The sequence below is a fragment of the Pituophis catenifer genome, unplaced genomic scaffold, assembly GCF_029215685.1.
Source record: "Pituophis catenifer annectens isolate HBS135680 unplaced genomic scaffold, rPitCat1.0.hap2 SCAF_11, whole genome shotgun sequence".
Classification (NCBI taxonomy): domain Eukaryota; kingdom Metazoa; phylum Chordata; class Lepidosauria; order Squamata; family Colubridae; genus Pituophis; species Pituophis catenifer.
This window is the reverse complement of record NW_027256891.1, coordinates 11,524,661-11,548,964: the sequence shown is the minus strand read 5'-3', so window position 1 is coordinate 11,548,964 and position 24,304 is coordinate 11,524,661. Positions and strand designations below refer to the sequence as shown.

The window sequence follows — 24,304 nt, the reverse complement described above, 5'->3', positions numbered from 1 at the left end:
CCTAGTGACTAAACAATAGATTTTGTCCATGATGAGCTGTCCCTAACCTTGTCTTTCAGATCTTCCAGAATTGCACCTATCATGATTATAACTTCTAGTCACCCTTCTCTTCTCTTTTTTTCCTACCTTTCCGAGAATTAAAACTTCTCTAGAAAGCTGAAAAACTAGACACAAAGATGGTTCCTTCCCCATGTCATCGCTCTGCTAAACACCTACTACTACACTGTCTTCTAAAGATATTTACCCATGTAGTAGGCTATATTGCTGTTATCCTTGTCATCTTCTCAGCTTCTCATCTTTCTCACCGTCTCATCTTTCCTACGACCTTTTTCTATTGGTATCTTATGATTTATCACATATTGTTTGCATTTCATGATTATGATTGTATTTTATGATTTACAATCTATGAGTTATCACTTTGTTGCTTGTATGTACACTGAGAGTTTATGCACTGGAGACAATTTTCTTGTGTGTCCAATCACACTTGGCCAATAAAGAATTATATTAATTAATTAATTAACCAAGTCACCATCAATTCCTAGTGACCAAAAGATAGATTTTCCTCCATGATGATCTGTCCCTAACCTCGTCTTTCAGATGTTCCAGCACTGAACCCATCATCATTCTAACTGCTGGTCATCCTTCCCTTTTATTTCTTTTTGTCTTTTCTCAGCATTAAATACTTCTTTAGAGGGCTAGGTCTTCATTTAACATCTCTGAATCTGTTACTGAAGCAAACCTTAACGAATGGAGTCATAGCCTCCCTTTTTATCATTAACTTTTTAGTTTTAGTTAAAATACAAACTTCAAAAGAAAACAAGAACAAAGCAACAAAGCAATACTAAACAAAATTGAGAATAATGTGCATAAAAACAAAAGAAAAGAAAAGAAAAAGAAAAGAAAAAGAAAACATAACCAAATATTGTCCCCTAGTTGAATAATGAGAAGTACATAGTATTTCAGCAATAATAGTCTTCTAAAACGCTGGTTTAAACGAAGATTCCAGAAAGTGTCATAAATTGAAATATGGATTCATTGAATGTGTGATACCACAAGGGATTTAGAATGACACCAAAATATAAAAATGATAGACAAAAATAATTCAAGATATGAACTTAGAAAGAGACCTTAAGAACAAAGAATAACAAATTTGGCTGCCACTCAACTTTATCTTTAGATTTCAGTGTCTGCAATCTCATGTAAAAATGGTGAGAAAGACACTTCTATTGCTAAGAACATAGAGGAGGTGACATGCAGAAGGTAATCACAAGTGCCAGATCAATGTTTTATTAGCAATTAAGGGCCAGCGTGATAGAGACATGTTTGAATCAATAAGCATTCAATAAGGAATGGAAACGTATAAAGCCTCCGGCATCAATTTCTTGTTGCATATGCATGTGTACTTTCTCTGTGTTAAAAAGGAACACCCTTTATCTAAGTCTTTTTGTGGTGGGTTTCAAATTTTTTTACTACCAGTTTTGTGGGCGTGGCTTGGTGGACATGGCATTGCTTGGTGGGCGTGGCTTGGTGGGCATGGCAGGGGAAGGATACTGCAAAATTGCCATTTCCTCCCAATCAGCTGGGACTCGGGAGGCAGAGAATAGATGGGGGCGGGGCCAGTCAGAATTTTTACTACCGGTTCTCCGAACTACTCAAAATTTCCGCTACCGGTTCTCCAGAACTGGTCAGAACCTGCTGAAACCCACCTCTGCAGTGGTCCCAAGGTTGACCTCATAGTAGCAGAATATTTGCAAAAAACGGGGCCTTCTCTAACACTTTATGTTAGGCAGAACGCTTACTGCTTTGATTTTTTTTAAAAAGAAGACAGCACGACATGAAATAAAGCTCAGCACCAAGAGATGTCAAACAAATTTCCCTGACTTAGGTATGCAGTGCAATCCATAAAGTATTTAATGTAGGAACGTTGCCCGAAGCTATCCATGTGCTCTCTCAGTCAACAGAAGTGCAATTGTTTTATGAAGTGCAGCCTAAAGCGTCAGGCAGGGCTGCCTTTTTCCCCCTTTAATCCCCATGTGCTAATAGACAATTTATACCGATACAATTTTCTTTTTCTTTTTGCTACTGACATTCTAATCAATATCGTCTCTTCCCTAACGGGAGAGCTAAATTTGGCATGGTGGTATTAATAGCAATAGCACTTAGACTTATATACCGCTTTACAGTGTTTTATAGCCCTCTCTAAGTGGTTTACAGAGTCAGCCTATTGCCCCCCCCCCCAACAATCTGGGTCCTTGTTTTACCCATCTTGGAAGGATGGAAGGCTGAGTCAACCTTGAGCCGGTCAAGATCGAACTCCTGGCATTGGGCAATTAACCTGTAATACTACATTCTAATCACTGCCCCACCACAGCTCAGTAGGAAGAAAAGGAGAAGAGAGGAAGGAAGGAGGGAGGGAGGGAGGGAGGGAGGGAGGGAGGGAAGGAAGGAAGGAAGGAAGGAAGGAAGGAAGGAAGGAAGGAAGGAAGGAAGGAAGGAAGGAAGGAAGGGCAATAGCAATGGAAATAGCACTTAGACTTATATACTGCTTTACAGTGCTTTACAGCCCTCTCTAAGCGGTCAGCATATTGCCCCCAACAATCTGGGTCCTCATTTTACCCACCTCGGAAGGATGGAAAGCTGAGTCATCCTTGACCCTGGTCAGATTTGAACTGCCAAATTGCAGGCAGCCAGCAGAAGCAGCCTGCAGTACTGCAGTCTAACCACTGTGCCACCATGACTCATGGATTGTAATCTGCTCTGGAGCGAATATTGAGTTCACGAGGGTCAGCAGAAGTACAATCGGAGGAGAGAAAGGGTCAGTAGGTCACTTCTTCTTTCCTTCTGAGGTCTTTATTCAATTTAAACCAATTTACAGATTTACACAAATGTACATAGGCACGTGGCTTATAACAGCTTTCTCCCAAAGGGTGGATAAGGATGTAAAACTTCTTAATTATAACTGTTTTTATATTTATCTTTTTGACTTTTTGAATCTGGCTTCCCCATTGACTTTGCTTGTCAGAGGGTTCCCAAAAAGGGATCACGTGACACTCTGTCATAAATATGAGTCAGTTGCCAAGCATCTGAATTTTGATCACTTGACCATGGGATGCAGACACAGTCGTAAGTGTGAACAAGGGTCGTAAGTTTCCTTTTCCAGTGGGGTTCCAATGGTTCAGTAACTTTGAATGGTTGCTAAAGGAACTGTTGTAAATTGAGGACTACCTATGTATCTTCTGCAGACCTCACTGTGGAGCAAGAAAAACTAAATTCCATGCAAGTATCATTAACCCTCCCAACTCTTGATATATGGAAATGGAAACCAATAAGCAAAACAACGCTTTTACTTTGGATTAGCTTTCAAATTTATATCCCCCCCCTCTTTTTTTTTTTGCCTGCTTCATATCTCTGGAAAAAAGCTCTGAAGACTTTGTCCAGTCTTTGACAGATAATTTATTTGTATATCTGCTGCCAAAATTTGCCCCATGATTTTTTGAAGTCTTTGTGAGTTAACTGACAAATGTATGCATTCCAAAAATGTTCACCTAAACGCACTTCGTAACTCCTGCACAGATCTGATCAAAAGAAAAGCTGTGTTTGGAGATATTGCACACTTTTTCATTACATTTTTTTTTCCAAAAGGAAGAGTGAGTTCAATTGGTTAATGTTACGGTTGCAAAAAAAAAAAAAGAAAAGAAAATTGCCTGCCATCTAATTCCAAACTTTTAAATTTATCTTTGGTCCTTTTAATTAAAACTGCTCTGTAGAAACCGCTAAGGCAATTTTATGCAATTAGTTATATTTATACACTTCCATAATGCACACTTAAAAATAACATGCAACTAATTTAGAGTTTAAAAACTGAGTTTATCAGTTTTGATTTTTTAAAAATTGGCTTTCAGGATGGATCGAGTCACAACAAAATTTTCAACGCTCCATTTATGACATTAACATCCCTTTGCATGTAGGTGAATGACACAGACTATAAAAATTAACACCTTTCAACATCTATTTGATGAAAGTGGGCATGTTTGCTGGAGAGTCAGGAGCACAAACAAGTTGCAGGAAGAGCAGTTGGCTTCTTTTGCTAACAAGTTGCGTAAATCTTAACTTCCACAAGTATCTCTTAGAAAATGTATTTCACAGCATCTGCAGGCAGTGGACTTAGCTTTATATATGGGAGTGAGGATTTGTTTTGTTTCTTTTTGCAGATTCTCTGAAGCTGTAAGATGCACAAATTACAAACAAACAACCCCCCCAAAAAAGCTTAATGCAAACCCATTTTTTAGTTCAGTTATGCTGTGCTAAAATGTGCCTTGGAATTCACAGACATTTTCTTTCCCTCCTATTTTCTAGTTTATCTTCAAAGAGCTTGCTAACTCCTTTGCGATTTATCTTGGGAGTGTTTCTGAATGTGGCTTTTTCTTGAGATTTGACTGATCTGGGGGAAACTAGGGGGGATTTTTTTTCTCTCTAATGAGAAACAAACTTTCATATGTGTCCCTCAGACACTTTATAAATAAATAAGTGCAAAACATTGCAGAATGGAATGGAATTGGAATGCCAAGGACCTAACAGGCAAGACCACGTAATAAAACATTGGGTATCCAACTAAATAAGAGCAAAAGCCTTGCATCCCAAACATGACAAGTGGATCGAAGGAAGGAAGAAAGGAAGGAAGAGAGGGAGGGAGGGAGGGGAGGGGAGGGGAAGGGAAGAGAAGGAAGGAAGGAAGATGGGTGAGAGAGTGGGAGGGAGGGAAGGAAGGAAGGTGAGTAGGAAAGAAGGGAGGGAGGGAGGGAGGGAGGGAGGGAGGAAGGAAGGAAGGAAGGAAGGAAGGAAGGAAGGAAGGAAGGATATTAAAAGAGAGAAAAGTGTCTTCATTCACCCTTGGCTCTGGTCCCACCCACTGCCTTTGTCATTTCTAACATGGCCCCATCAGATAATCCATGAATAAATGAATCCATGACCCAAAGGAGTATATGCACCAGTGGTGGAATTCTTTTTTTTTTTTTACTACTGGTTCTGTGAGCATGGCTTGGTGGGCATGGTGAGGCTTGGTGGGTGTAGCAGAGGAAGGATACTGAAAAATCTGCATTCCCACCCTACTCCAGGGGAAGGATACTGCAAAAATCCCCATTCCCTCCCCACTCCTGGGGGAAGGATATTACAAAATCTCCATTCCCATCTCACTCTGGGGCCAGCCACAGAGTGGCATTTGGTGGTTCTCAGGTGGCATTTGCTGGTTCTCAGAACTGCTCAAAATTTCCACTACCGTTTTTCAAGAACCTTCTGAATTTCACCCCTGATATGCATCCAATACTACAACTGTCTGAGGAGAACTAATGCATGATAAATTGATGTATCTCATGTAAGTTGAGGCCATACAACTCCTAAAACATTTCTTGCAATGTCTCTATGGACATTCTCAGTCATCCAGGACATGGTCATCCCAAAGGTGCTTTTTTTTTTGTTATTCTTTGGGATTTCTTGTAGTGACATGAACAAAAGGGAGCAGATGTAGTTCAATAACCACCACTATTATTCTATTGTATATTTCCTACCTCGTGGGCTGTGAAGAGCTGCTTCAGAGGCCCGGCCTCCATCTCCACAGTGACTTTGATCAAACGGAAGGCACTGGTCCCCGGTACCTGCCACAACCTCATAGTTTTTGGCCAAGTCCTTGATTTCGCTGAGAGATTTCACCTTGTAGACCCTTCTGGTGTTTGTATCTGACAAATAAAGGGATTCTGAGGCTGGATCCATGGCAAGATAATACTTGTGTGCTGGACTCGTGCTAAAAAACAGAAAAGGAGAAAGACAGGATAAAAGTAACTGATGACGAAGCAATCTTCATCTGTTCTCCTGTGGACTCAAATTGCTACGTTATTCTAATTTCTTTAAAAAAAGGTGGTCGTTTTATGCAAGTGGTATAATTCAAGATAAAATGCATCACATATAAAAGCAATTATCTGCTACATGCTAAACATTCTCAATGCACATGGAAAAACCTGTGTAACCATGTTTTTTTTCCCTGCACATCGTCCCTAATATTAGGATGTGGAAACAGCCATTTGTCTGAAATTGTATAGGGTCTCCTCCTTGTGCAAGGGTTGGATCAGAAGCCCTCCAAGGTCCTGTCCAACTCTGCTGTTGTATCTTCTAAAAGAACTTTGTTACTGTTGTTTGGTAAAATCAGAAATATGGGTTTGGATCAGAAGACGCCTAGTTCCTTGGAGAGTAAAGTAAAAGCAAGGGAGAGAAAAATGCTTTCAGACTTGCAATATTTTATTACTTTAACTTTATAATAAAGGTAGTGTTAGTACTTCCGGTCTTGGTTTTGTGTCTGGACTACCTGGAAGATCTGACAGTGATTTAATTAATGACATTTCATTGCATTCTCAAAATTTAGGTGGTCATTTAACACTTACGATCTGGACTTGGATTCTAATAAAATATTCATTGGAATATCAAGATGACGAGAAGTGATAAAAGGTAAAGGTAAAGGTTCCCCTCACACATATGTGCTAGTCGTTTCCGACTCTAGGGGGCGGTGCTCATCTCTGTTTCAAAGCCGAAGAGCCAGCGCTGTCCAAAGATGTCTTCGTGGTCATGTGGCCGGCATGACTCAATGCCAAAGGCGCACCGAATGCTGTTACCTTCCCACCAAAGGTGGTCCCTATTTTTCTACTTGCATTTTTTACCTGCTTTCGAACTGCTAGGTTGGCAGAAGCTGGGACAACTAATGGGAGCTCACCCCGTTATGTGGCACTCGGGATTCGAACTGCTGAACTGCCGACTGTTCGATCAACAAGCTCAGCCATTGAGCCATCACATCCCTTCAGAAGTGATTATACCGCTTTATACTGCACTAGTGAGGACATACTGCATACAGTTCTGTTTATTATGATACAAGAAGATGCTAGAAAGTGTGCAGATAAGAGCAATCAAGACGATAAGGGGTCTGGAGGCTAAATCGTATGAGGAAGGGTTGAGGGAGCTAGGTATGTCCAGTCTAGTGAAGAGAAGGACTAGAGGTGACATGATAGCGGTCTTTCAGTACTTGAGGGTCTGTCACATTGATTCTCCAAAGCCCATGAGGCCAGAACAAGAAGTAATGGGTGAAAGCTTGTTCAAGATAGACCTAGAACTAAGGGAAAATTTTCTGACGGTGAGAAGAATTAATCAATGGAATAGCTTTTCTCCCAGAGTTCTGGATGCTCCATTGCTGGAGGTTTTCAAAAATAGACTGGACAGCTATTTGACCAGAATAGTGTAAAGTCTCTTGCTGTGAGCAGGGGCTTAGATTAGAAAACCTTTCAGATTCTATGTTTATATTGTTTGTCCTCCAAGAGTTCAAAGGATCTCCATCTTTTTCCACACAGCAGCCCTGTGACCTACGTCAGGTGAGGGGTGTGGCCCAAAGACACTCCTTATGTCCGCCTGAAATCTCATTTCTTCAGGATTGGACCACATTTTTGCCATTTAGAAAAGCTACTAAGACCTGCTTATTCCAGCAAGCCTTTGGAGCACGATCTGATTGGGAAGCCTCGAGCAAACGGATTTTGGATGGTTGCTTCTTGGTGTGACAGGATTACCACTGGGTTTTTTTTTTTTGTGTGTGTGCGCGTGTAAAGTTCTGATCTGTTTACTGTAACTGGAATGTAAGCTGCTTAGAGCAATTCACAACTGAAGCAACATTTAAGGCAGGATACAATAAGGAAGCAAATAAATAAGATAACACACACTCTCTTTCTCTCTCTCTCATATTAAGCTAGAGAGTTGACAAGTTGTAGGATAAACGTAAGAAGAAAATGTCAAAGCGCCTTTCCATGGAACAAAAAGCTCCAACAAACCAAGGTTAAGACTACATGTTTAGCATGTGTAAATGCAGTCCTGAACACTTTGCAGTTAAAAAATGTTGTGAGAATCTACTTTATGCAGTCCTTGAAAAGCACATTCATATTTCATCCACGTGGGATCTTAGTGTTAATCAACGAGTAACAAATAAAGTTAGATGGCCTTTCCTCACTAGACTGATTCCTTTAGGGATTGAAAAAAGAAGAAAGGAAGGTCTACCAAGAATCGCTTACGTGAGAAACTCCTTTCTGTTGTTTTTATTTGAGGTCTTCAAGTTCTCTTACAGCTATTTTTGACAGTGTGTAAGTTGATATGGTTGCCAAGGGAGTTTTAATAGAGGGTCAGGTAGCCAATCTGAACTTTCTTAATGAAGAGGGATTAGATGAATCTTTGGAGGTTGCTAATCAGTTGCTAATTAGAGGCTGATATTGGAAGGTGCCTATTATCTTCCACTGACATCATAGCACCTTCAAGTAGCTGGTTACAAGTGACTTTACTCTGGGACAGGCATTGACGGCATGATTGGACTGAGTAGAAACGAATGCGGGACAAAAAAATAAGAAAACACTATGTTCCAAACTTGCTTTTCAACAGGCAATTGGACTTCCTTTGTTTTTTTCTTTGAAGACGTTTCGCTTCTCATCTAAAAAGCTTCCACAGTTCTGAAGAAGCTTCTTGGATGAGAAGCCATGAGAAGTAAAACATCTTCAAGGAAAAAAACAAAACAAAAAGAGTCCAGTTGCCTTTTGAAGAGCACTTTTGGGACAATCATGACCTGGATGACTCAGAATCTTCATAGGCAGGAAAACACAATCATAATTAGGGGCAGGAGATTCTACTGAAAGCAAGACAATGGAATATTTATTTGACCCAGGTGGAGACCGTTTCATCTATCCATTTTGAACAATATTATTAATCAAGGGCCAAATATTTATAACACATTGTAATGAGGTTTTGATTTTGTTTTTTTTTAAAGTGCCCTCAAAGATATTAGATAAGTAGACCATGATCATTTAGACCAGGGGTGTCAAACTGGCGGCCTGCGGGGCGGATGAGTCATGCGCAGGCCACGCCCACTCCAGCTCCGCAAAGAGGAAAAAAGCCACGAAACGTCACGTGACGCCGAGAGTTTGACACCTATGAAAGCCTACACCCATACATTTTTAACAGAGTATTGCAATTTTGGAATTCAAAGGCTAGAGGTCTCACAGCAGATATTGATCAATTATAAATTCAATGCTTTCTGTATCTTGTATTAAGTCAGGGGTGGGCAAATATGGCCCCTTTATGACCTGTGGACTTCAACTCCCAGAATTCCTGAGCCAGCGACTTGAAGTCCACAGGTTGTAAAAGGGCCACAGTTGCCCATCCCTGTATTAAGTGAACCTTCAGAGTCAAATTTCATGGAAACATCTTAATAGAGCTGAGGTCAAATAGGAGAAGGCTGTGTCTTAAAGTAACTGATGTCAAGGTAGACTAGGCTGGGGAATTCTGGAAGCTGAAGTCCACAAGTCTTAAAGTTACCCAGGTTTCACATCCCTGTATTACAAGATGCTCTAGAATCCACTTTGTGATAAGAGTATAATTCAAAATGGGTTTGGGTTTTTTTTTTTGAACAATGAATTCCTCCACTTATTTTCATTTCCATTTTCTACACATCCCTTTTTGTCCCCCACTGGAAAAAAAAAAACCCTGAATTCACCACTAAGTATACATTTTTTAAAAAAAACACTGCCATGAGGCAACAGATGCTAAAGCTTCTGAGTCAAACTCTGAAGAAAAATTATGCTGGAAAATAGCCAGCCAGAGAAAGTGTTTTGTTGCTTCTACTGGTAATGGGAAGACCCAATTATAATCTTCTGTTCAGAAGTTGCCTTTCACACATTTATCTAAGGATTTATTCAGCTGTATCAGCCCCTGAAGATAGAACTGGGGAAAAGTTTTCAATTTTGCTTTTTCCCACACTTATTTATTTTAACTGTCAAATTCTCATCATTCTACTTACGAAGAATTGTAAAGTTTCTTTAGCACAGTCTTACAAGTAAGTGACCAATGCTCTCATCCATTTCTAGTGAACAATTTCAATAGGTAGAGATGTTCTCTAACATGGAAATGTCCATGTTTTGTATTTTTTAGACATGTTTTGTATTTTTTAGGAGAAGGTGGGGACCAAGCTTTCATATCATTAACAAGTCAAACAAACCAGAATTATATGCATTTTTTAAAAGAGTAAAGCAATTAACTCTTTCCCTCAATATATGAATTTATCTTTTTCTCCAAATTTAAATGCTGTGACTTTCAGTTGCCTTCTATCTTATTTGTGTATATTTTGTAAAATTCTAATTATAAATAATTCAAAATTATCATCAGTTTTATAGAAGAGTTGCATGGAAAGCCACCTATAAAAATTGCCATTTTTATAACGCAGATTGCTATATGGTTTTTCAATAGAGATAGTGATAATTTTGATTGCTTTCTGGACCCTGCATCTGCGGGAATACGCTAGGAAGAGGAAGAGGAAGAGGAAGAGGAAGAGGAAGGAGAAGGAGAAGGAGGAGAAGGAGAAGGAGAAGGAGAAGGAGAAGGAGAAGGAGGAGAAGGAGAAGGAGAAGGAGAAGGAGAAGAAGGAGAAGGAGAAGGAGGAGAAGGAGGAGAAGGAGAAGGAGAAGGAGAAGGAGAAGGAGAAGGAGAAGGAGAAGGAGAAGGAGAAGGAGAAGGAGAAGGAGAAGGAGAAGAAGGAGAAGAATTGTGCATTTATCCAAATAACTCCAATTCCCAGTCATAAAATCATAATTTTCATACCTGTGTCTGGTGTCTCTGTTTCTTGAATGGAGATTCACGCAGAGGTAAAAGTAAAAAAAAAAAAAGGTGAAAGAAAATGCAATAACATAAATGTATTAACAGGAACGATCATAAATATTTATTTAGGCAAGTGACATATTTGCCATCATGCATCTTATTGAATCTGCATAATAAACTTAACTTTGTAATAAATTCTACTTAAAAAAAAAGTTCCTAAGGAAACAGTAGGGTGAGCATTTAAATACAAGCCCTAGTTTTATTTCTCTGTGTCGTGATTCACATTTATCTTGCTAAATACATGTGCAAAAAAGTGACAATCATGAGTAATTATTATATTATTAATAATCAATCAGGGGAACAATTAACCAGTTTGCCTCCAGCAGTTGTGGGTGCTCCATCACTGGAGGTGCTTAAGAAGAGATTGGATAGCCATTTGTCTCGAATGGTAGAGGGCAGGGATGGCGAACCTTTTCGGCACAGAGTGCCCAAACATGCATGTGCCGGAGTGCTGGAAACCAAAAACGGCCCAAAAATCAGCCTGGAAAATGGTCCGAAAAACAGCCTGGTTTTTTGGCGTTTTTTTGGGCTGTTTTCAGGCCATTTTCCGGCACTCCAGTGCCAGCTGGCTGGCGCGCACCAGAAGAGCATCTGGTGACAGTGCACGCCCATAGAGAAGGCTCTATGTGCCACCTCTGGCACGCATGCCATAGGTTCACCATCACGGGTATAGGGTCTCCTGTTTGAACAGGAGTTCCTTCCAACTCTGTTCCAATTCTGTTCATAACTGGAATCAGCTAAATGTATAGGTTGCAAAAGGTGCCAAGTGTTTTGACCTGTTACTTTCTGAATGCAAGGATTATTATTATTATTATTATTTTGCTTTGGAAAAGGGAAAAGATGATACAAAAGACACCTTATTGTACCCCTTGCTGAGGATTTTACTGCATCAGTCCTGTGATATTTTTACCTTAGTTCCAGGATGCTAATAGAGTTTCCTGAAGGAAGAAGCCTTCGAACAAAATTGAAATCGCCAATGTAGATGCTCCCATCGGTGCCGGATGCAAGGGCCACAGGCGCAAACAGTTTACTGCTGTGAGAAGGGCCATTGCAATTGGTACAGGAGACACTCCTCTGGTGCCCATTGCCCATGACGGTGGAGATGACTGCTGGTTGCTGTGAGATGAAGATGTTCTCTCCATTGCCTTTATGGACAATCCCTGTTATTTACAAAACAAATAAAGATACACGCATAGACCCATTGTCATGACAGTGCAATAAGAATTCATTTGATTCCTTCTGCAGTAAATAGCAATAGCAATAGCATTTAGACTTATATACGGCTTCACAGTACTTTACAGCCCTCTCTAAGCGGTTTACAGAGTCAGCCTATTGCCGCCAACAATCTGGATCCTCATTTTACTCACCTTGGAAGGATGGAAGTCTGAGTGAATCTTGAGCCTGGTGAGATTCGAACTGCCAAATTTCAGGCAGCCAGTGATCAGCAGAAGTAGCCTGCAGTACTGCACTCTAACCACTGCGCCACCATGGCTTTTACAGGTAATCTTCAACTTGTGACCATCATTGAACCCCAAATTTCTGTTGCTAAGTAAGACAAGTTTTGCCCCGCCCTTACGACTTTTCTTGACACATTTGTTAAGTGAATTGCTGCAGTTGTTAAGTGAGTAACCTGGTTGTTAAGTGAATCTGGCTTCCCCATTGATTTTGCTGGTCAGAAGATTTGCAAAAGGGGCTTGGGTGACCCCAGGAAATTGCAACTGTTATAAATATGAGTTAGCTGCCAAACATCTGAATTTTGACCGCATGACCGCAGGGAACGGTCGTAAGTATGAAAAACAGTCATAAACTCCTTTTCTCAGTGCCATTCAACTTTGACCGGTCACTGAATGAACTGTTGTAAATTGAAGACTACCTGAATTAATGTTTTCTTTTTAAAAAAGCACAACTAAAGCAAGTGATATGAAAGATGGCCATTTGCTTGACCATATCAGAGTTCAAATTGGGGAGACCTGACAAAAGTTGTTGTTTTCGCCTATATCTTGGGGTGTGAAATAGCCTCACACTCTCAGAACCCCACAACGAACAAGAAGAGCTCAGAAAGAGCTTTATGAGCATTCTTTTAAATATGAATAAACCTCCTGGTTGTGTATCTATCCGAACAGCCAGACTACCAGAGGAATTTGTGTTGTTATAAATCGGTTTTTAAGAGGCCACAAAACTCCTTGTAGTTTTACAACACAATTAAATAGGATCATCTTGTTTATTTGCATGCTTATTCATTAGATTTGAGGCCCACTTCAGTTTTGTGAATTTTGGCAGTTTATAGAAAACAAAACATCCATGGCATTACGATAAATGTAATTACAACAATAAAAAACCACGAGTTTGCTTAAGCAATATATAGCTCTTTCTTAACTATTTTAAAAAAAGCCCTCCAGAACAGCTCCATTTTAATTAGCTTCCAGAAAGTCAAAGGAATGTAGAAGGATGTGGAAATGAAGAAATGAGCAGCAACTGTGAGTAAAATATGAACCTAGCTTGGAAAAAGAGGAAAGCAGGAAAAATAGACTTCAGATTTCCCTATCTTGACTCTAACTGGAATAAGAGAAATGTTGTCAGGTTTTCAAGACTGTGTTACTACAGCCAATTATCACTAGAACTGAATTCTAGTATCTCATTTGATACAGAGCGGCATGGTGGCCTAGTGGTAAAGATAATAACTTCCCACTCAGAAAGTTGAGAATTCAATTCTAGATAGCGGCAGATGTTTCTCTCCTAGAGCACAAAGAGAAAATATCTGCTGTGAACTCTGCGTGGAGTCAGGAAGGGCATCCGGCCAGTAAATGCTCAGCGCCATCCAATCACTCCGACTCAAAATACTCCAAATTAAGGGAGTACAGGGTCATAAAAAGGGAGGGTTTTTTAAAAATTTGGTGTCTTGTTTGTGAGGTGGTCTACTTTAAAAGGCTGACAGAAGATCAGGCCAAATCTCAGCTTCCATGGTCCAGCTAGTCCTCGACTTACAACAGTTTTTTTTAGTGACTATCTGAAATTACACCAGCACTGAAAAAAGTGACTTATGACTGTTTTTAATGTTTATGACCATGTGACCCCCTTTTGAAATGTTCTGACAAGCAAAGTCAAGGGGAAGCCTCATTTTACGACCTTGCTTGCCACTGTTGTTAAGTGAATCACTACAGCTGTTAAACTAGCAACCTGGTTGTTAAGTGAGTCGGGTTTCCCCATTAACTTTACTTGTCAGAAGGTTGCAAAAAGTGATCACATGACTCCGGGACACAGCAACTGTCATATATACGAGTCAGTTGCCAAGCATCAGAATTTTGATCACGTGACCACAGGGCAGTGGTGAAATCCGGCCTGCTACCGGTTTGCTGCGTACACGCATGCACGGTGCATGCCAAACACACGCTTCATGTGCATGTGCACTGCATGCACTGCATGCGCTACCGCACAGCGCTAAAAAAGAAGGCTTAAGAAGCCTTTTCTAAGGTAAATAGAACAGCAAAGGGTGGGGGGGAAACAGCTGTGCCGCACAATTTAGATTCACTAGAAAGCAGGATTTCCTGCTTTCTAGAGAATCAAAATTGTGCGGCACAGTTGATCGTCAGAAATACCAGTTCGCCGGAACCCGCAGCATTTTTTACTACCGGTCCACCTGAACTGGTAGCTTTTATTAGTACCGGTTCACACGAACCGGCCCTAACCGGTAGCATTTCACCCCTGCCACAGGGATGATTCAACAGCCATAAGTGTGAAAAACAGTCACTTTTTTCAGTGCCGTTGTAACTTCAGGCAGTCACCAAATGAAGTGTTATAAGTTGAGGACTACCTGTAGTGGAGACATTTAGAGGGATATTTGAAAAGCTGGAGCTGATTGGTCATTTGCTTCATTACCTGTCATGATCTCTTAAGAGAAAAATCACACTTTATTTTGAGGGCGGTAGTGGAGCTAATTCCAGAAAGGCATTGATGATATTCTACCAAACACAGATATTAACTTTGCCCAGAAATCAAACGTGTGAACAAGAATGAGCACTTTTGGGCTTCCATGTTGAACTAGTGATGTAGTGAAGAGATGTTTTCCAGGTTTATGCTCCAATGATGGTTGAGGTTTTGGCTTACGTGGGAATGGTTTTTCCCCCCCTGTAATGTGGAAAGCTTTTCACTGCAGATAACCAGGCTGCAAGGTGTAAGGATCTTTAGAGTTGACCTTGGTAAAGATATGAAAAAAAACTGTTAAAATAATTGGGGGTAGAAAGAAGGTACAAATGGCTGAAGAAGACTTGGATAAAGAGATTTAACCCTCCAGAGATTGAAGGAAGTGTGAGAAAGAAACTCAAAATAACCTCACTTTGATTTTGTTTAATAAAAGCTGGGTCCGAAATTTTGATAGGCTTTCAAGATTCTGTTATAATACCTTATAACAATACAATAGTTTTTGCAATTCCTGTGTTATCTCTCTCTTGATCTTTCTTCTATAGTGCCATTTGAAGAAGAATTTAGAATATAGAATAACAGAGTTGGAAGGGATCTTGGAGGTCTTCTAGTCCAATCCCCTGCTTAGGCAGGAAACCCTACACTACTTCAGACAAATGGTTATCCAACATTTTCTTAAAAACTTCCAGTGTTGGAGCATTCACAACTTCTGGAGGCAAGTTGTTCCACTGATTGATTGTTCTGTCAGGAAATTTCTCCTTGGTTTCTAAATTGCTTCTCTCCTTGATTAGTTTCCACCCATTGCTTCTTGTTCTATCCTTAGGTGCTTTGGAGAATAGCTTGACTCCCTCTTCTTTGTGGCAGCCCCTGAGATATTGCAAAACTGCTTTCCTGTCTCCCCTAGTCCTTTATTTCATTAAAATAGACATACCCAATTCCTGCAACCATTCTTCATATGTTTTAGCCTCCAGTCTCCTAATCATCTTTGTTGCTCTTCTCTGCACTCTTTCTAGAGTCTCAACATCTGTTTTACATTGTGGCATCATTGGAGAGACGAGGGTATCTCAACCCTTCCACGTGGACTGATTCATGAAGCTGATGTCTGAACAGGGTACGTTTCCAAATAGATTATGCCAGTGGTGAAATCCAATTTTTTTTACTATCAGTTCTGTGGGCATGGCTTGGAGGGCGTGGTGTGGGTTGGTGGCATGGCAGGGGAAGGATACTGCAAAATCCCCATTTCCTCCCCACTCCTGGGGGAAGGATATTGCAAAATCTCCATCCCCATCCCACTCTAGGGCCAGTCAGAGGTGGTATTTGCCAGTTCTCCGAACTACTCAAAATATCTGTTACCGGTTCTCCAGAACCTGTCAGAACCTGCTGGATTTCACCCCTGGATTATGCCTATCTAAGACTAGTTAGAAAAATCACTGGTTAACACTGATTTTTATGCTTTTTAAAAAAAAATCAGCTAGCAAATAATCCTTCAAGGTGCTAATTTTTTTTTTTAATTTGATTTATATGCCGCCCTTCTCTGGAGACTCCGGGCGGCTTACAATGCATTAAGCAATAGCCTTCATACTTTTGTATATTTATACAAAGTCAGCTTATTGCCCCCACAACTGGGTCCTCAATTTACCTACCTTAGAAAGGATGGAAGGCTGAGTCAACCTTGAGCCTGGTGAGATTCGAACTTACAGTAATTGCAGACAGCTGGTGCTAATCACAATGCTTTCAGTCTGCTGAGCCATCAGGCCCCTTTACTCATAGAGAAAATGTTCTTTCTCTATGAGTAAAGAACACCTATCTGGAATCTACTTGCGCGGTTAATTTGGTGGGGGGGATGTTGTGTGAAAAAAGCACCTTAAGAACTAATCAATCTTAAAAGAAAGGTGAGAACACATTGCTCTTTGTAACAGAAGTAAATAGAGACGTTTTCTAATTTGGCTTTTTCCAGAAAAGGACCATAAGCTGCAGTACAAATCCAATATTCATCGTGGAATGAAAGCTGACAGATGTGAATGAAAACTCCAACACCTCCTATAGTGTATTTATCTCTGGGATGAACAATTCTCCGATCGATTGTGCTCCCTTTTCACTAGTGAGTGAGAGAAGTAGAAAACATTTTTTTTTTTGAAAATACTGGAATTCTTGTTTTTATTGTTCAAAGTCTTTATCTTCTAAGGTTGCAGTTCATGATGGAAAGAATATTCTGGAAAATCCATTTTCTCACCATTAAAAATCTTCAGTATGACTAACACTTCCAAAGCAAGTGACAACATACTTGTATCTGTCATTGGTACTACGGGGAGAGGGAGGCGGAGGAGGAGGAGAAGGAAAAAAAGGAGACCGATAAAAAGGAGACTGAGAAGAAGAAGAAGAGGAGGAAGAGGAAGACAAAAAGAAAGAAAGAAAGAAAGAAAGAAAGGAAAAAAGAAAGAAGAAGAAGAAGATGAGGAGGAGGAGGAGGAGGAGGGGGAGAAAAAGAAAGAAAAAGAAGGAGGAGGAGGAAGAGGGGAAGAAGAAGAGGAGAAGGAGAAAAAGAAAGAAAGAAAGGAGGAGGGGGAGGAGGAGGAGAAGAAGAAGAAGAAGAAGAAAAAGAAGAAGAAGAAGGAGAAGGAGAAGGAGAAGGAGAAGGAGAAGGAGAAGGAGAAGAAGAAGAAGAAGAAGAAGAAGAAGAAGAAGAAGAAGAAGAAGAAGAAGAAGAAGAAGAAGAAGAAGAAGAAGAAGAAGAAGAAGAAGAAGAAGAAGAAGAATTGAGATTGTTGCGTATTGGGATTGGGAAGGACTTGAAATGAATGGTCAGAATAGCTAGCCAATTGAACATTTGTAGGAGATGCTGGTTGGTGATCCTGGTTATGTCCCAGATGAAAACAATGGGTTGTCCTTATGAAGGTAACCAACTGAAAGAAATTCCAGTGCTTGTGACAAAAAGATTAACATGCAACAATTTTTCTTCTTTTTATCAATGTGCTTGCTTTGTACTCTACTTTTTTTGTTGGCTTGCAAGTGGTTTCCCTTCTTTCATTGCATTTACTCTCCTAATTCTTGTGGCTATTCTCGTTGGAGGAAAAAGACTGTCAGGTTTCGAGATCTGATGCAGAAGCTGCATTTACTCTAGTGCTGACAAAGACACCCTTTGATCTGATATTTTGTTCCTCTTCACAGTCTGAGGGATAATAATTGCATTCATTCTCCTCTCGCAGCCCGACTGATCGAATCCACTCCTGAGCGATTACATATGACCACAGAAAAGCCCGTGTAACATCTATCAAAAGTCCTGCTCGCTGTCTAAATATTGCTTTTGTTTCAGCACTACAAATTATCTCCCTCATAATGCTAATGAGAATTATGAAAAGTTTATCCAGAACTGTGGCTACTGCAGATTGAAAAAATCCAGACCCAAAATCTCAGTGAGAAATCTTCCATTTCCTTCTAAACTCATTAGAAGATTTCTCACGAGGGAAATAAAAAGTAAGATTCCCATTGCAGGGCTCGTATTAAAAAGCTTCTCCATCAAATAATGTGTGTAATCACAGGTAAATATGACTATGCTATTAAGATAAAACTTTCTCCCACTTTTCATCATTTCCCCCCCACCCCTTCTAATCCTATACTCCCCGTATATCTCAAAAGGCCTGTATGACACTAAACTGCTTAGTATTTAAAGAGCTCAAAAATTTGTAACAAGAACGGTATATAAAAATTCTTGACATATATTGTTAGGATGTAGCTTTGCCTTCAGTACATCCTTGCCATTAAGAAGGATGGATGAACCATGCTTATTAGCTTTAGAGCTGTAAAGTACCCTATTATTTCACCAGCAAGGTGCATTATTTATTTACCTGAGCCTTGCCTAGCTCTTCTTTTCAACTAGTGGTAACAAGGAATAGTTTCAACTCCAAAGCATGAAATCCCAAGGGATCTCCACAATAATATGCCCGTGGCTTTTGCAGGCTACAGACGAGTGATGCATCAACGTTCTCTAGGCTTATCACAATCATTGTCTTACACTAGGACTGTCATTGCAGGAACATTGATGAATTAGGACTATGAATGTTTCATGGGCCTCTCCAAAAGTCTTGAAAAGCTGCCTAGAAGTTCTGAAAACAGGGAGTTCTGAAAACTTTTAAACTCCCAAGTTGCTTCTTAAGCACATCAAGTTTTCATTGCAGAAAACTTAAAATGCCGGCTCCTTGTTTTGTAGCCTATAGATACATCACCGTCGTTGCCTTCATCATACCTGAAAGTTACAGACTGGCTGGCATTTAACGTCAGAGATAAAGAACTAAACGCAGAAATAACATAATTTTATTTTATTTATTCACCAAATGAAAATTACAAATTCGAAGGAGCAAAATAATGCATTTTAGCTTAACGCATTGTAAGCCGCCCTGAGTCTCTGGAGAAGGGTGGCATATAAAATAAATAAAAATAAAAAAATAAATAAAATGAAATGAAAAATAAATAAATAAATGTGACAGGGACAACAGGCATGTTAGTGCATTTACACCCCCCCTCTCTTAAATATGAGTGGGGGTCCACGGAAGTTAAGCTAGAATTAAAACTGTGAAAGTTAGTAGCTGAAACTACTGAACCGGGGAAGATATTCCAGATTTTGACAACTCTGTTCTAAAAATTGATTTATTTTGTTTTACAATCAAGTTTAAAGTGTTTACATTAAGTTTTCAACTTATGGATGAGTAACAAGGAGAAAGTGTACACCTCTTGGAATTTCTTCCAAATGTATAAGAGCAGCTTGGCAATAGGCCAGGGTGCTTAAGTTAGACAGAGATCACTTCCCTGGTGCTAAAAAATCCACAGAAATGATAGGAGCAGTTGGCTGTCCTCTATGGCTACATGAATAAAGATATTTCTATTTTTGTCTCAGCCATAACAGCATATAATTAGGAGACCCGAAAGCTGGCAAATGCCAATAAAATGGGGGAAAACTTCCATTTGATACTAAAGACCAAATGAAATAAGCAATTTGTTTGCAAACTGCAAAAATACTTTGTGGGGAAATTTCTTGTTTGCAAACAAAGATGGCATTCTCAGCTTCTTTTCCTAGAAATTACAGGTAGTCCTTGACTTATGACCACGACTGAGCCCCAAAATTTCTGTTGCCAAGGGAAACAGTTGTTAAATGAATTTTGCCCCATTTTACGACCTTTCTTGACATACTTTTTAAGTGAACCATTGAAGTTTTTATTTATTTATTTATTTATTTTTTTAAATTTGATTTATATGCTGCCCTTCTCCGGAGACTCAGGGCGGCTTACAATGCGTTAAGCTATAGCCTTCATACTTTTGTATATTTATACAAAGTCAGCTTATTGCCCCCACAAACTGGGTCCTCATTTAACCTACCTTAGAAAGGATGGAAGGCTGAGTCAACCTTGAGCCTGGTAAGATTCGAACCTGCAGAAATTGCAGGCAGCTGTGTTAATAACAGGGTGCTTAGACCACTGTACTACCAAGGCTCATTAAGTTAAGTTAGTAACACGGTTGTTAAGTGAATCTGGTTTCCCCATTGATTTTGCTTGTCAAAAGGTTGCAAAAGGGGATCACAGGACACTTTAACTGTCTGTTGTGGCCCACCAGCTGCCGGCAGAGCTGGTGGCAGACTCAGATGATGAGGAGGTTGCGGAGGAACTTGGGCCAGTTCTGGAGTCTGGGGAAGGGTCTGATGGATGCTCTGTGTCGGACGCAGAGATAGAGCCAGCACCATCTGACATTTCCCAGCCACAGGAGAGGCAGCTGTCTTTGGAGGCTGATATGAGTGAGGAGGAAGAACAGCTGGGGCCTGTTCCAGATGCACGTATGCGCAGAGCTGTTAGGAGAGATGAACAATGGACATGTTCTGCCTCAGCTACGGATCCCAAAGAACGCAGCACAAAGGCCGTTCAAACCTTAGTTTACTAAATAAACCAGTCTTTTACAACAACGGCTGTTAATTAACTGCATTAACAGCCGCCAAGAATTCAAAGAGTAATAACTGAAAGCTTACTATGGTTGGCAGAATGCCCAGAAACAATTTGCAGGAAGCTGATAAGATAAGCAAGACAAAACACGAAGGTATGTGAACTAAGTTGTTCCCTGCAAATTGCTTCAGTCGGCGTTCCTCCTTAAATAGGTTAAGGAAGTGGCCAATTAGCCCCAAGCCTTACTCTCGAGGAGACCTCTTCCTGAAGAGCCACTCCTGCCTTTTGGCAGCTCTGCACACCTGTGCATCGAGAAGAGGCTCCCCCTCTTCGTCCTCTTCACTTAAGGGAGCTTCTGGAGGTTCTGAAGGCCCTGGCTGAATCCTCGCCTCTGACACCACATCTTCTCCAGCCTCCTCATTGTCTGACTCGAGTGCCAGCTGTCGAGGCTGTTGGCGCAGCACCACACCAGCCTCCTCGCTGTCTGAATCAGCTACTAGCTGCACAGGCCGCTGACGGGCCACAACAGGACAATAAGGAGTTGACTCGGGAAGCAAAGCACATGTGGACGCTGAATGGCCCCTCCCTGGCTGGCGAATAAGTAGAAGGAAAGGGGGATGGTTGTCGTAGGAGACAACAGTTTGTATTTCTGAAGATTTTGCTCATCGTGTTTCGTGCCACAGAGACTGCTTGCCAGAACTTAATTTGCAGCCTTTTGGTTGGGAGCTCACAGCCCTGCAATTGTCGCAAGGAACTGATAAGGTCTGTTGCTGCCGTTAACTTTTTGAAGGACTATTGCCTGGATTTTTTGGTGGGTAAATACAATTAATTCACAAGAGGGGTTTTTCGTGACAAGGAGTCTGTTTCTTGCGTCTGCTAAGGCTGGGTCAGAACACTGTCATAATATGAGTTAGTTGTCAAGCGTCTGAATTGTGATCACGTGATCATGGGAACGCTGCAACCGTTGTGTGAAAAACGGTCATGTCAGTTGAAACTTCTAACAGTCACAAACTGAACTATTGTAAGTTGAGGACTACCTGTATATACTTGACAGAGGAAATCGTTTAGATCAGCGCTGGCTGGGGGATTCTGGGAGTTGAAGTCTTCATCTTCAAGCTTCCAAGGTTGAGAAACACTGGTTTAGATAAAGCAGCTGAAAACTTTGGAAGGAAGGACATTTGCAACCAGTGGTGGGATTCAATTAATTTAACAATTAATTGAATTCAATTAATTTAATCTCTGCCCTAATGACCAGCTGGGTAGGTGTGGCTCGGTGGTCATGTGACTGTGTGGGTGTGGCCAACTCAACGTCACTCACATCGATGGGCACTTCACCTTAGCTGTTATAATGTAATAAGGGTTAAGCAGAGTTTCTGTGAGCAGGGCAATAAAGATTAGGCTAGAAGCAACACCAGAATGTTTCCTTCTTGCCTTCTTACAGGATTAGCCGTGTAAAGTGGAAAAAACACAAAATAAGATTTCTTCCAACAAGCAGTTCTACAAACTGCTTAGAAAGTTAACAACCGGTTCTCCCGAATAGGTGCGAACTGGCTGAATCCCACCAGTGTTTGCAACTGAAAAAAAAATCACGTCGAATGTATTCCTTCATGTCAATACGGGTCAGCCTAACTTAAATGCAGTGATATTTTCAAAGCCGGAATCACGGCATTGATCAAAAACAGATTGTTTTCTGAATTATTTTGGGATGTGAAAAAGGCCTTAAATTGAATGGTTGGAAACATCTTGTTTGATTTTTGGATTTCCGGATAAATATATTACGTGTATGTCGAGTTATATGGCAAGAGATTTACTGGATTGGGGCACGCAGAAGATCTGGTTGTTACCCTATTACGATGGTTGGAATTAATAATCTGGATAAAAGACACCTCCATAAACATTATACGGAATATAATTATAAAGTCACTCGGGTGGTTGTTGGGGGCTTTTTTTGTTTCTTTCTTCCAATATGAAGATATTCGTTACTGATGGGGGCAGATGGTAATTGAAGATTCTGAAAATACTGTTGGAATAAGGATGCGATGTTACCCTAACATGGGTGATGGAATTTATCATCCAGTTGAAGGATATTACAGAAGATGTTATATGGATTACAAGCAAAAAGTTTTTTTTTTCTTTTAGGATTTTATTTACATAAGGGAATATTCCTCTAGGGGAATGGGCAGAAGAATAAAGATATTAAGAATAATTATGGTAATTTTGTAGGAAAGTGGGTGGAGATAGGATAGGTTACGGATTGTTTAGTTTAAAGAAAAGGGATATTATGTTTAGATGTGAATGTATGTAATGAAGGGGGGGAAGGAAATGGGTAGTTGAATTGAATAAGTGTTAAATTAGGATTTATTGAATAGTTTTAGAGTGGAAGTATGCTTTGAAATGTTATATCATATGGGGGGTAGTAAAAGGGTAGATCACGAGCGGAAATTGTTAAATTGGGAGATATAATAATATCATTATGTTAAATCAGGAATTACTAGATATTGTTATAATAGAATGTCACTTTGAAATGCATATTACAGCATAGTGTAAGGGGGGTATGATAATTTTATTAGAAAGAAAGGGTCAGTATATGGAGATGGAGTAAGTGGATAGCAAAGTATGATATAATCTGTTATGAATTTGGGTTTTATTATGAAGAAGTCAAAGGGGAAGGGGGGGGTGAGGGGGTTAGGGAGGAGGGGGGGGAAAAAGGGGGAAAAATTTGTATTTGAAAAACTTTTTCAATAAAAAAAAAAAGATTGTTTTCCCTCACTTTGCCTTGCTCTTTTAGAACAGATTAAGTAGTGAATAATTCATGACTTTTCAGCTAATGAAATTTAAGAACTTCTTGTGGTCAAATTAAGGGGGGAAGAGTTGGGTAGGATTATAACTTTTGATATCCTCTTCCTAATATAAAAAATAGTTGAGGGTGGGCATTGCAGAAAGTAGCAGAATTGTCTCTCTGAACTAATTTAAGTAGGAGTCACTTTTGGGAACTAAAAATGATGGGTTCAATTATTTCACAACTACATCACTTCATTTTCCCCGCCTTAGGTTTACTCTATTCGGTAAGTGCTCACAGCAATATTTCAATCTTGCTGAGCAAATATTTAATTCCTTTCAGAAATGAGATATTCCTGTTAAAAATGGTAAGAAAAAAACAGAGAGAGACAAAGTTGCAAGAGTTACCTAACTAAAACACACTTTCAAGATATCTATAACTTGGAATATGTCCAAAGGAGGGTGAGATTTTGAATAGATGAGACATCTAGAATGAAAGCAGGATCTGTGAGCAATGGCTAGAAGAACCAGGTTATGTTTACCAGAAGATCAAATGATCAAAATTTGGGGCTGCCACAATGAAGAGGGGGCCAACCTGTTCTCCACAGCACCTGAGGGCAGGACAAGAAGCAACGGATGGAAACTAATCAAGAAGAGAACCAACCTGGAACTAAGGAGAAATTTCCTGACAGTTAGAACAAATAATCAGTGGAACCGCTTGCCTCAAGAGGTTCATAATTTTAAAGAAGAGATCAGACAACCATTTGTCTGGGGGTTGGACTAGAAGACCTCCAAGGTCCCTTCCAATTCTGTTATTCTGATAAAATGAAAGAGATGTCTTCAAATGTCATAATTCCATAGTAATTCCAATTCGATTTGTTTCATTGAACCCAGAGATAGAAATTGTAAGAAAATTTGTTTCGAATAATCATTGAAAGATTTTTTTTTTTAACCAATAAGGTTTG

At 40.1% G+C, this 24,304-nt stretch overlaps 1 protein-coding gene across 1 annotated transcript in view; it reads right to left on the bottom strand.

Moving 5' to 3' along the window:
- The window catches only part of TENM1 (teneurin transmembrane protein 1), a 349,073-nt gene that overhangs the window by 57,473 nt on the left and 267,296 nt on the right, over positions 1-24,304 (bottom strand). Inside the window, 3 exon segments of the mRNA XM_070952054.1 lie at positions 5,565-5,797; positions 10,663-10,683; positions 11,630-11,879. Coding sequence (XP_070808155.1) covers positions 5,565-5,797; positions 10,663-10,683; positions 11,630-11,879 — 504 coding nt within the window.